General features: G+C 42.1%; 1 protein-coding gene across 4 annotated transcripts in view; it reads right to left on the bottom strand.

The window, feature by feature from the left end:
- Positions 1-8,522, bottom strand: part of RCAN3 (regulator of calcineurin 3) — a 31,370-nt gene extending 22,848 nt beyond the window's left edge. Inside the window, exons 1-3 of one of the 4 annotated variants that reach the window (XM_088790535.1) lie at positions 8,270-8,408; positions 3,866-3,983; positions 451-705 (exon numbers count right to left, since the gene is read on the bottom strand). In XM_088790535.1, coding sequence (XP_088646661.1) covers positions 451-645 — 195 coding nt within the window. In that variant the 5' untranslated portion in view covers positions 646-705; positions 3,866-3,983; positions 8,270-8,408. Of the gene's footprint in view, positions 1-450; positions 706-2,548; positions 2,670-3,865; positions 3,984-8,269 lie in introns of all 4 variants that reach the window. The other 3 variants (XM_088790536.1, XM_088790534.1, XM_088790537.1) reach the window with 3 other exon arrangements.
- Positions 8,523-14,055: the final 5,533 nt, after the last annotated feature.

The raw sequence follows: 14,055 nt of genomic DNA, 5'->3' as shown, positions 1-14,055 counted from the left end.
ACTCTGTTACAATGAAATCATATAGTCCTAATTATGTAATTAACCCCAGGAAAACACTTAAATTAACTCCTTCTTTTGTGAATTTACTCCCAAGTAATAGGAAGCCACGCTAAAAATCACTAGCTTTTTCTTAACTGCAGGCTCCAAAAATGAATAAATGAATGAATGCACTTAATAAGACCTGATTCAAAGTTCACTATAAAGCAGTACTTCTCAAAATATTTGTGGGGAAAGATTGGTTTTTAAATATTTCCTCTCTGTTGTAGACTGATACTCTTATTTAAAAAAAATGAAAATGCTGCAGCCATGCGTAAAGGTTGATGACTGCTTTCTGTACTTGTCACGGACCAGTAACAAACTTTGCAAAGGAGCAGCCATCTGCTGTTTTCCCGAATCCACACACAAGTCAACACACTAGCAAATGCAGGGAAAGGCAGGATATATGCCTACCTTCTGCTCTTGCACCTCAAACACTGCTTCATGGACACTGCAAGCAAAAAGTGAGGTAGGCAGATCACTTAAATCCATCATCTCTTCCAAATCATCTTCATTTTCACCAAAAATCATCTCTTCTTCCTCTTCTTGGTCACTGCTACAGAGATCTGACTGGCTATCATTCCAAGATTTCATAGTGTCCCTCAGCATTATCCCCTAAAAGCAGGTCTTTTCCGTTTTTAAAGTTCTAAGATGTCTACCAGGGATCTACTGTTAAAAAAAAAAGAAAACAACAGAGGTAAGACTTTGAGGGCCCAATAACGTTCCAATCAATTCTCAAGACAGCAGTTCATCAAAGAAAGCACTTTTATTCAGGAAAGATAAATCAGCGTTTCAATCAACTCATTATAGTCCCCGTAAATGAATTCTGTATATGCTACATTGATTTGCTTGGCATATTTTCTGTAATATAGTTCACTGGCAATGACGTATTACCAAAAAAAGGCAGAAAGTTTTCTAGTAAAATTGGGGGGGGGGGAGATAATACAAAATGAGATAATATCAATATGTACACGAGTTTACAAGCAGTAGGAAGGAAAATAGGAACCAGAACTGCCTTCACATATTTGTTTGGGTTTTAGGTCTACAACACTGAAACTGGCACAGAATAAAACCCACACTGATTCACTCACCATCTGCACCCTGAAATATGGTCTGCGATGAGCTGACTTTACCTTTCTTAACCAATTTGTTCTTTTCAAAGAATCTCAATGAATCAAGTTACACAGAACCAAAGGTTCTCTCTAAAGTCAGTCTTTGTTAGTATTAGAGGTATTTACGGCAGGCAAAATCTGACATAGACAATCAAAATATGTCCTTTTTCTCAACTTTTAAAAATCAGTAATTTTAAGCCCAAGCCATGGAGCTGACAGTGTCCTTCTGTTAAACAATGGAACAGACTGTCTTATATGGACTATTTATGTGCATGTCTGTCTCTTCCAATGACCTGCACCCCAGGCCCACCAAGCAGAGCGCCTTGAACATAACACATTTCAAGATGCTGAAACAGAATTTAAGAAATATTACCGGGCACAGAAAAATTAAGTGATCATAATTAGTGCTACCTCAGTGTTACCCACTTTGTTATTTTCCCTTTATTTCAAAGAACACAGGCCGCAAATATATTGCTTATATAGAGTACGGTACAGAATGCTAATTCCAGGATAAAAATCATGGGCTTTTCATTGTTGTTGTTGCTATTCTACTACGTCAATCAGGAGAGACTAATTCTAAAAAGCAAAATCTTTGCTCATTTTTATAAACATTTTCTGAATGCCTATTGCATGTCAGGCATCACTGTGTTTCCCTGAAAATAAGACCTAGGCAGATAATCAGCTCCAATGCATCTTTTCCAAAAGATTAATATAAAGACCTAGTCTTACTTTACTATAAGACCCGGTCTTATACAATATATAATATTAATATAATATCGGGTCTTATATTAATTTTTGCTCCAAAGAACGCATTAGAGCTGATTGTCCAGCTAGGTCATATTTTCAGGGAAACAGGGTACTAGGGATATATAAGATAAATAAGACATGGTTATTATCCCCAAGGAGCTCCCACAAAGCAAGAAATTTCTTCTCCATGATGCTGACCATTCCTAACGGACCTTGTTCCATTCACTGGCTCCTACACTTTTAATTTCTCCTCCACCTGTCCCTCTTCTGAGCAAACATACCTATTCAAGATTTCCCATCGCTACCGCCCAATAGTAAAGAAAGAAAACCTTTCTTTCAGATTCTACCTTCTCCTCAATCTACCTGTCTGTCTCTCCTTCCCCTTTCTGTCCAACTTCCTGGAAAGAGTAACCTGTATTTGCTGTGTTCACTTCCTCAACTTCCTGAATTCGGTGCAGCGGACTGCACTGCCACTACCTGTCAGCTGAAAATGCCCTCAGTGTGGACAGCAATGGTTTCCTCACAGTTGGAACCTAATTTCGGGCCTCAGGCCATCCCTGCAGCACGAGACCCTTCCGCCCACCCAGTCACTCTGGGACCTCCCTGTGCCCCTGGCTTCTAGGTCCCAGGCCTTCCTGCCTCTCCTTGCTCGCCAACTGTCTTTGTCTCTGGCTCCTCTTCCTCCACTCGCCTTTTACAACCTCTTTACAGCTTCGTCTCTTTGAGGTTTCCTCCCATGCTCTTCCTCCTCTTCCTCTTCCTGGGTGGTTGTATCTGCACCCAAGCATTTAACTACTTTACCACCAGTGCTTCTCAACTTTGTTTTCTGCCTCCCTCTGGTGCATACACATAGCATGTGTGTATGTATCTATGCTATCTCGTTTCATACAATGATTCTTCAGCCAGGAAGGATGTCACCAAAGTTGAGGGGGAAGCAAGAGCAGAATCTTAGGCAAAGGGGATGGGTAGTTTGGGAAAAGTACACGGCCTTGAGACTGTAGTCTGCCCTGAGGTCTTCCCTGCCTACGCACACTGAAAATCACTGCGCTGTGATTTATATATCCGGACTCAACCTCTCTCTCCTCAGTTCTACACTTCTATTGTCAGCTTTCTATTGGATATATATACTTGGGTAGCCCACAGGTACTACAACTGTTTTAAACTTATTCATTTAATTAGATTATTGTGCTGGAAATCTCTTCTCTGGAAATGGACCTGGGGAGGGAAAGATGGTATCTCATTGTGGCTTTCATTGTAAGCTTTTCTTCAAGACTGAGTTGTCAGGTAGAGTTGTAGTTCTCACAGTACTTTGCTCATTTCTCTGTCATATACTTATCTTATGATTTGTTTACAAACCACTCCCAGCTACCACCAGACTGTGAGAGCCTTTGAAACCCCAGGCCCTGGCAGTCTCTAGCTCACAATGTCGGCTTAATCAGGACTGCTGAAGGAAAGCAGATAGCACTGTGTTCACACCACTGACATGGCAGCAAAGACAAAGGAAAATTTCACTCTGCATGAAATTAGAGACAGCTTTCCAAAGGAAGTTATGGTGAGACTTACAGGATGAACAGAATTTCAGCAGGAAAAGAATGGAGTGCATCCCAAGCAAAGCCACCACTTGATGGACAAAGGCAGGAAGACAAAAGGACCAGTATGCGCAAAGATCATGGGGTCCAGTGTGGCCAGAAGGTACCCTCTTTGGCAGGGGTGGCATGAGACAAAGCCAGAAAGGTAGGTATGGGACAGGTCGCCTTGAGAAAACAAGGTTACCGAGTTCTGACATAAAGGCCAGTCAATATATCACCATGCCAGTGACCGTTTTCAGGCAGGGAAACGATACAACCAACCCAATTTAACTTTTAGTATGACTAAAAGTGGATCACCTTTGTATCTATCTCTTAGAGGCACTAATGTCCTTCATCTCCTACCCCCCAACCCATTAAAAAGAGCGGAGGAAAATACTGTGCCTGGTTTTTTAGAGGTTGGAGAGTTGGGGAGTTCTGAGTGGCTAGATTTTGAAATTTGAGAAAGTCAAGCTATTTTTGGTAAGACTTTTTGTTTGTGTCAAGTTCCTTCCTCCAACCCCTAAAAAAGAAAAAAGAAAAAAACATCAGAGCACAGGAAACAATTCTACACCTGACTTAAAAAAAAAAAAAATTCTTAGAATGTTGCACCTTCATTTCCTGTTTTCTACCTTCATTTTTGGGTAACTTTTTTTTTTTTGGGGGGGGTGGATATCATTTCAAACAGATAAGATGTAAGAGTAGTACAAGGAATTCCTGTATATTCTTTACCCAGACTTACCAAGGACTTCCATTTTTGCCCATTTTTAAAATCACTCTCTATTTTTATACATATATATCCCCCTTGAACCACTAAGTCAGATGAGTGTGCCTCCTTTACTCCTAAATACTTCAGTAAGAACAAGATTATTTTCTAACAGAGACCAAAGTATAATTATCATAACCAGGAAATTTAAAATTGACATAATACTATTATCTAAATCAGAGTCTATATTCAGATTTTGTCAGTTACCCCAATAATGTCCTTTATAGCTATTTTTTCTTCAATATTTTTTAGATTGTTGTTAAATTATTTGCCTTCTGTCCCAAGACAGTTCAATCATCTTTATAGTCTTGCTGCATTTTCTTCACATATGCATTACTGTATATTTGGTACACTTTTAAAAGATGGATGGATAAAATACCACAGTAACTGCAAACAAGTGTGAACAGTCTTTAAGTATATCCCATTAGACCTGTATCAGTCTCCATAATCAGATTTTTCTAGATTTACTCATACCCTCTGGCTCCCCCAGTACTCTGTGAGGTAAATTACTGTCTTCCTTTTGTTTCCTCAACTATAAAATGGGGATAATAATAATAATCCTTGTATATTAAGATTGAATGAGAGAATACATGCTAAGTGCTCAGAATAATGCTTTGCATATAGTTGGTACCCAATAATTATTTTTACATAGGCACAGCCTATGTCAATGCATTGTTGGGTTGAAAAGGACCCCAATAATATCAGAAAAATCGGTGAAACTGATATTAAAACAATAAAATGAGAAAAATATATATACCCAAACAATCTAGTTCCGAGCAACAAAATGGCTACAAAAATAAAACTAACACTGTATCATTTCAAGAAAACTGTTCACTCACAAACCTATCAATAAAACCAGGTCCAGAGCAACCTCTGGCAGTAGCTATACGGCTCCTGTGTGAAAACATTTAAAGATTTTAAAACAGAACTAGCTGAAAAAGGCCACGGTGATTTTTTTATGGGCCTCACAGAATTGTTATGTTGTAATTCAGTACACACAGTATTAGAGACATTATCTTTCAGATGATGGTTCTCTTGCTAAGGGCAAGCCATGAGATTGTTTTGGATATAACTTCAACTATTTCATAATTTACTAACATTCTAAATGCAATTAGATTTTAACAGAAAAAGAGATAAGATTAAAGTCAGCCAGTAGAAATGACAATCCTAGCACATGTGTAAAGAAATCATCTTATAGGATAACTCAGCTGATACTTACAAAGTAGCTTGGTTTTATTAAGAAAAATAATTACAAAAGTATATTGTTTCCATGCTGTTATTACTGGGTTTGTGGCTAATTCTGCTCCAACTCCTACCACTACAAGACTAAACTGCCCCTCAATTTATTAACCCAGGGAAATACTGACTGGTTCAACAGGGAAAGCACTGGGCGAATATCCTCCAGCTTCTGTAAGCAAAGGTCTGTGCTAATCAGGGTTTAGCATCATCTCCAGCGCAACTGTAGCTGTGGCTGGCTTCTGGCACATTGTTTCTTCATGGAAACATCCAATGAGTGGAAAACTCTAAGTAGCATGACCATCTGCTCTGCTACAAAAAGCCTTGTGACAAACGGAATCCATCAAGCCAAAATGTCAAGCACATGGATTGGACTTTGTATTTTAAATTCTGATCAGAAAAGTAAATTCCTCCTCCTCCAGGATATTTTTAAAAAAATAAGTTTCAAAATAGTATGCTTCTCAACTTGGTGAACATTTAAAACACCTCAGCTAGGTGCACTTATTATTTTTGGATGTGTTCAAAATGCTACTGAACAATACCGGAAGCAAGCAAGTATCCCACTTCCAGCTTCTACAGTGCTCTGCTGAATAAACTTGGAAAAGTCACTTGGCTTTTTGTTTTTCTGTTTATTCTCTCATATATAAAGAAAATATTCACGGATACTGTTGAACTACTACATTCCTTTTAAAAACTTCAAAATTATAAATTTAGACTAAGTTTCATTTTTTAAAAAACCCTCAGGATTGCCAACGTGGGGGTTCTGAATGGCTATCATACAAGCCTCTATCTTTTACGCCCTCCTCGTTCACCACTTATACCATGTTTCCCTGAGAATAAGACCTAGCTGGACAATCAGCTCTAATGCATCTTTTGGAGCAAAAATTAATACAAATGTCAGTTGCTTATAGTAAAATAAGACCGGGTCTTATGTAAGACCGGGTATAATATAATAAATATAATATAACTGGGTATAATATAATACCAGGTCTTATATTAGCTTTTGCTCCGAAAGACACATTAGAGCTGATTGTCTGGCTAGGTCTTATTTTCGGGGAAACACAGTAGGTAGATTTTTACTACTTTTTAGTAGCTGTGGTGAAACATTTTTGGTGCAACTGTAAAGTAAAATAGGTGAAAATTAGATTTTTGTGTTTTGTGTTTCAATGACCTATGCCCTCTTGTTATAGGTAATCTAGACTTGGTCCTGTTATAATCATTGAGGTTTACCAGGCACACTGGTATGTGCTAGTGTGATGGAAAGAACAGAAACCAAATGACAAAAATCAACTGTCAGAACATATGAAAATAACACGTTTTAAAGCGTAATTGAAACAGATATAAAAGACTGATGCTATTTGGTCTGCTGTATATAATTCATTTTCCCTCACTACATTAGGAAAAAAGTAGAGATCTACTGTCAGACCTCCACCTTCTGTGGGTTATTATTGTTTTGGATCTGGATCTAAATAACAAATGATACTGGACTTGACAGCTTCCATTATTTCACAAGCTTCAGCCTACTGGGTTTCCAAATCCACTGTTTTTCATGATGTGTGGCTTAAGTCTTTCAACCAACAAATCCTTTAGAACCATGCAAAATTTGTTCTCATTTGTAAACCTTAACATCCATGTGTTTAAAAGCATTACAAATATTACAATTCAATAGTGGGAAACATCTTGTTTTCCTTAAAAGCAATAAAATCTCTTCCCAAGCTAAGAAAGAAAAGAAACAGGCTGCCAATGCAGTAAAATGTGAAGCCGATGGCATGGATAAAGAAAGTGCTTGGTTTTCAGGCCTTTCCTTGTGGTCCTGCTTCAGTAGTGTACTTCCAGAACACTAATAGAAAACCCCCAATAAAAAAGTACAAATGTGCATGATGCACAAACATCTATATCCTCCGTCTCAATATTGTGTTTTTATAATTTAATATATAGAACCAGAGCTTATAAAATAGTCTTAAAATAAATTATTTTAAATCACATGTAATCACAGCTACAAATGCCAGTTGCTTCTTATTAAATGCTGAGTTCTATGAAAAGTGCAAATAAATGTGGTGTGCTAGGTAATTTTTTCAGTAAGGGGGAGCGAATATTTTTGGCTTTAGCACTACACTAAAACATCACTCTACATAATCCCAGTTTGCAGGTGAAACACGGATCTGAACTGCTCTTTACCCTAGACTCCTACCTAATCCCTGAAGAAGATGATCAGATTTTGCACGGAAGCTGAAACGAAGCAACCTGAAAACACGGCACCACTGCTCTATCGGTCCAGGCAGCAGATGGAAGCAGATAGGCAAGTTTCAAGAAGTTGGCAAATAAGTCATGCGAAGGTTATCCGTGCAGCACGGAGAGAGGAGGAGCGAGAAAGAGGGCCTTCCAACTTGTGGAGGCCTATGCTGTACCGATTGCACCTCTCCTGCCTTCAGGAGCAGGTTCGGCCTGTCAGCTTTTCCAAGAGTCAAACAGTTGTTAGGAGAAAATTGCTGGTGGCGAGGAAAGCATTTTCTTGGTTTTGTTTCCAAGACACCACCCCAGAGCTGCCAGAGCAGACTATGGGCACCAGAAGGGCTGGACCCTGGAGACAAGGACGCACGCAGCAGCATCTCTAGGGTCTGGGGCACAGGAGTGCCTACCTCTCCCGGGCATCTGCTGACCGTTCCTTTTCTTTCTTCTTTTTTTTCCCCCCCTGTTTTGTTGGTTTAACTTCCTGCACCCCGTGTCCACCACCCTCCCCAGTGCTAATTGCAAACCTTGCTCGGAGAAGTCGGGCGTTAGCCCCGCCCTGCGCAAGGGAGACTCACCTGTGCTCTTGGCCGCTGCAGGAAGGCAGGCAGGAAGGCGAGAGGCCGGGGCGGCCCGACCGCACTGCGCGGGAACCGGGGCGCCGCGATGAGTCGGGTCTGGGGAGACGAGCCGGGCCGCGGCCGGGGCAGAGCCGGTGCTAGCAGCCTCTCTGCCACGCCCTCGACGCCGGGGAGAGCGGCCGCCTCCGCGCGCGGAGGAATGAGGGGCGTCAGGGACAAGCCCGGCTGCCGGTGTCGCGCGCACGCGCGCCCGGGCCCGCGCGCTCCCGCTCCACCCCGCCCTGCCCCCTCCTTCGGCGGAGCGCGCGGCGCAGGCGCCCGAGAGCCGCAGCCCGGAGGGGTCGCGCGGGGCCCCGACGCCAGCAGGAAGCGGCCCCGCCCCTGGCGCGCGGGAGTGGGGGCGGGGCGGGGTCTGGGCGCGCGCGCGCGCACTTGGTCCGCAGGACTGGGTGTTTCTCCTTCTGGCCGAGCTTGAGCTGTAGGTCTGTACCGGGGGCGAGAGGTATCCCCACGACGACAGGTCCTTTGGCAATTCTGTCTTCCACCGTGACCAGAAATAGTATATCGCCTTTTCCTGCCGGCTGCGTATATCGGTCACGGGAATAGTAGGAATATTATGAACATGTACTGAGGGCCAGTTACTATGTACACTGCGCCACGTGCTTTGCAAGCGTTACCTCAGGTAACCTCAAAGTAAGCAGCGAATCGGGTATTATTATCCATATTGTAGAGATAAGAAGGGCTGCCATGTGCTTAATTACCCCAGGAGAGGCAGCTAGTAGGTAGCCGAGCTGTCGGGTGAACTTGCGTGTGAGACTCCGTATCCTGGGCTCTTCCCCTCCGGGGGACACTGCCACGGCTCCAGCCATGCACCTCCTCCCCCTTTTCTCGCCTCTGTTTCACCGTATGTGCAATATTGTAATTACATTTGTAGTGCTCTATGTTCCGTTTACAAAACACTGCTCACGCAGTCTCGCGTGATTCCTTCAGAAGTCCTGGGAGACAGTGGGGGCATAATTATGCTTATGTTACAAAGGCCTAAACTGTTCAATGAGTTGTCCAAAATTACAGCGGTGGGAGTAGGGCTTCGTTTGGCAGCTATTACTTTGTTTACAAGGCATCTGGGCCAAGCTTGGGAGGGAGCCTGGGTCTCTTCCCTTAGTTCACAGAGAAGGAAACAGGCACAGAACGAGGAAGGAATTTGTCTTAAGCCTGCGCAGTTGGAAGAAAATCAGTTCTGATCACCCACCCATCGGCCCCTCAGAGTCAAAGTGAAACAAATTGAAGGTCAAAATCAAGTAGGCCCTCAGCACCTGGGGCATGGCGGAGGAAGGATTGAAGTGTGTAGAATACATCTAATCTCTGTTAGATTTAAACTACGGAAGTGGGGATGGGTTATGGTCCCAATCACTCTTAACTGTTGACCCTGCACCATCAGAGAGAGAATGTCCAATGGATCACCCCCTGCTGCTTTCTGTTCATTACTTCTGTTGTTTATGCTGCTTCCAATTTTGCTGCCCCTGCACCCTACCTTGACCTAACCAAGTTCTTCCCTTTCATTCACTTAACAGGTACTTACTGAAAGCCACTTCTTTAAGGTCACCCTACGAACAGCAGTAATTTTTCTTCTCTAAATTCCTCTGACACAGCAACTTTGGCAAAAGTTGAGTGTTCAGGTCGAAAGAGTTTGGAAACTGCAGCATTCTGTACCCGTTTGGGGATCTATATAGTGCACATTAACTCAGAAATGGCTTTGAAAGGTCTGAAAATAAACAAGACTGCTTTAGCCTGAACTCAGAATTTCCCTGAGGTATTAGGCCCTGGGCTGGCAAGGGTGAGTCCCACCCAAATCTACCTCTTCAGGGGCTCACAGCTGGTGGAAACAGATAAGCAAACAGCTAATGGTGGTACAATTTTATACATGCTCATAGAGGCATTTGCAAAGCGCTGACAACGCAGAGGAAGAAGTGAGCAATTCTACCCAGAAAATTAAGGGAAGGTTTTGCAGTGAAGAGGCTATTTGAGTAGGAGTTTTCTAGGTGGAGAATATGGGAAAGGGCATTCCATAGAAATAAAAGCATAGAGACATTAAAAGATCCGGTCTTGTATTCATTTTTGTTCCAAAAGACATTAGAGCTGATTGTCCGGCTAGGTCTTATTTTCGGGGAAACATGGTAGGTATACCTTTGTGTTGGTTTTGGAAGTAAGAAAGATTATTCAAGAGTCTTTCCCCCACCTCTTTCCCCACCTGCAATACACCAGTCAAACTAGGTTAAGCAATAATGGAATTCATTGACTCATAGAACAGAAAAGTCGTGGGCTTCAGTCCTGGCTGGATCCAGGGGCTCAAACTGTGACATCAGGATTTAGTCTTTGTTCTCCATTTCCTTTTTGTTGACTTTTCATTCTCAGGCTGCCTTTCCCAATGAGATGGCAGAATGGCTGCTTACAACTTCCAATCACATCCTTACCAGCAGAAAGAGCCCATTATCATCTCTAGGCCAAGAGAAGGGAGCCTCTACCAGAACTAGGAGACCTGTATGAAAAGAGTCACTTAACAGAAGCCTCAGTAGATGTATGTAATCAACCTGCTGTGACCTAGAAGGGAAGGGGTCTGTGGAATAACACCCTTACTTCATTCTCCTCCAACCCTCTGATCTCCTCCCAATGTCTACTATTGGATAAATTCAACTGTAAGCCAGAAGACAAGGGACCCACTGAAGCAGTCAATGCAGGTCAGCCTTCTGGGGCACAAATCAGGAAGAAGGGTGGAGAGTAGCTCTGAGGGGACCAACAGAAAATACCTCACACCGGAAGTCACCTCTCGGGGCAGCTGGGTGGCTCAGTTGGATAGAGCGTGAGCTCTGAGCAACAGGTTGCCGGTTTGATTTCCACATGGGCCAGTAAGCTGCGCCCTCCACAACTAGATTGAAGGACAATGCCTTGGAGCTGATGGGCCCTGGAAAAAAACACTGTCCCCCAATATTCCCCAATAAAATTTAAAAAAAAAAGAAGTCACCTCTCCCCAGTTCTTGGTCCATGAGATTTGAGAGCTGCTGACCTCACCCCAGTTCCAGAGATGAACACATGAGCCAGGCCTTGGCTGTCAGATATTCCAGAGCATCACACCACCATTCCTTCTTGTTTCTCTCAATCCTACCTACACATTTGTAAATAACCTTTACCAAACTCCCCTCAGATTAACCTTCTGCTGGAACCCTGATGGTTACATTCACCAAAGGTAATTCAAGGTAAATTACCAAAGGTAATTCAAGTTTCTATTACCAAAAGAGAGAAATGATAAAGAGCAGGCAACAGCAATAAGAGCAATGCTGGTTTGGTAGAGCTCTTGCAATAATGCAGACCAGAGATGATAATGGGTTGGACAGAGTCAGGAGGAATTGGTGAAAAATAGTATGATTCTGGCTATATTATAAAGGCAAAGTTAACAGAGTTTACTGATGAGTTGTATGTAAGTTATGAGCATTAGGTGAACTATATGTAAGTTATGAGCTGAGGATGGAAGTAGTTGGAAAACACAGGTACGGAGCCTAGGAGTGAGCTCAGACTAGGCGCAGTGATGTGGGAGGGAGGCATGGTGGGTAGTTGAAACCATGCGCTCAGATGAGACCCAGGGAGAGCATGAGGAGCAGAACACAAGGAGGGCAAAGGGCAGAATCCAAAACAGCATCAATCATTACATGGTGGACAGAGAAAGAGTTGCCATCTTGCATCCATCAACTAGGTTATGAGCAACTCAAGAACGAGAATGGAACTTCTACATCTTTCCTCTTTACCACTGTGTCCAGCAAAGTGCTTGAGCACACAATGTGTAATACATACTTGTTATGAATGAACTTCCCATTTCTAACCCTCCCTCCCTCTCTTCCTCATCACTGTGAGGTTTCAGTTACAGGCAGAGAGAAAACGAGAGAGAGAAATTGATCCCTTGTGGCTCGATCCTCTGAAAGCCGTGCCAGGGTTGATTAAGTGTTTTGCTGTCCTGGAAAACTCAAGTAGAACCTGTCAGATGATGCTACAGATCTTTTAGTAACTCAGCTCTTGCCTCTCAGTTGAATTTACAGACAGGTGCTTTCATTTCATTTTTGTTATTCTTATTTGAATAGATTTAAAAGTCAGTACTTTAAAAAATCCTTTTAGGTTTGTGCTATGGAAGTAATAGAAGTGATAAAAAGATCTCCATCTCACATTCATGCATTTTGCTGGTGGGTGTAAAAGGAGATGGCCATTTTTGGAAACTGCCAGTTTATCAAGCTAAATGTACACCTACCCTATGACCCAGAAATTCTACTCCTAGATATACGAGTATACTCAAGGGGAATTTAAGCAAATGTCCCCTTACTCCAAAAGGTTTATACAAGAATGTGCTTAACATCTTTATTCATAATATCCACAAACTGGGAATACCTCAAGTGTCCGTCAAAAGAAGAATGGATAAACAAACCATGGTATATTCAAACAATGGAATACTACATAGCCATAAAAAGAACGAACTACTGATAACAGCCTAGATAAATCTCAAAAAAAAAAAAAAAATTACTGAGCAAAAGAAGTCAGACACCAAAGAGTTACATATGTATGATTCCCCCATTTATATGAAATTCAGGAAAAGGCAAAACTAATCTACAGTGATAAAATCAGAATAGTGGCTACTTCTGAGGGGTGAGATTGATTGGAAAGGGGCAAAGGGAACATCTGCGGGTTATGGAAAAGCTCTTTCCATATTGTATATTCAACACACATTGACTGGATGTCTACCACTTGCCAGGCACAGTTCTAGGCATCGGGAGGCCAGCAGTGAACAAAACAGACCAAGTCCCTACTTTTGTATAGGTCTACCTCAGTTCTTTCCATTGGCTGCATAGCATCAGTGCATTTTAAAGGGAAAGAAAAGAGGCTTTCTTTAAATATAGCCAACGTCCAGTCTGAGGAACTTCCTTCTCATTTCATTTTTTCAGTTGCTGGTGGGAAAGCAGCAAACTACAATGAAAAGAGCGATGGCTTTAGGGGTCAGCTCCATCATTAGCCAGTTGTATAATCTTCAAACAAGCTCTTTAAATCCCCTGAATCTTACTTTTCTCATCTGTTAGATGATGTTGATGATATTTGCTTTGCAGAGTTGTTTTATAAAGTGCCAGATTAGTTGGTTTATAATCGGTTTACAAGTCTTTATTAGGTTTGTATTGCCTTATTAAGTAAATTTTACCTTGTTAGGTAAATTTTATTCAAGGTAGCAATGTGCTGCCTCCCTTGAAGTTAGGTATGGTAGTTTTGCCCAGTGAGATGCAAGCAAAAGGAAGCTGACTGAGCTGGGAGGGGTACCTTTGCCCTTCTACTGTTCCTCTTCTGGCCTGCAATGTGAATAGGATGGCTGGAGCTCCAGCAGCTATTTTGGGCCGCGAGGTAACCTTGAAGATGGAAGCCACATGCTGGGATGGTGGATGAAACAGATGAGGAGCCTGGATCCCTGTGACACTGGAGCTGCCCTACCAGCTCTGGGTTACCTATGCATATTCCAGACTGCCTTCACTTGGGGGACAAATATTCTACTATATTGTTAGGTATCTGTTGCAGCCAAATCTAATCCCAACTGCTATACCCTGTGAGCCATCCCACAGTTCTCTGTATTAGTTTTCAAAGCATCTATCACAATTATGATTAAGAGAATAATTATGCAATTCCTGTTAGGTTGGTACAAAAGTAATTTCAGTTTTTTAACCTTTTAAACCGCAATTACTTTTGCACTAACCTAATAGTTTGAA

Source organism: Rhinolophus sinicus, chromosome 14, assembly GCF_057876585.1.
Source record: "Rhinolophus sinicus isolate RSI-liver-muscle chromosome 14, RSI-T2T, whole genome shotgun sequence".
Classification (NCBI taxonomy): Eukaryota; Metazoa; Chordata; class Mammalia; order Chiroptera; family Rhinolophidae; genus Rhinolophus; species Rhinolophus sinicus.
The sequence above is the reverse complement of the archived record's forward strand: the minus strand, read 5'-3'. Positions and strand labels throughout refer to the sequence as shown.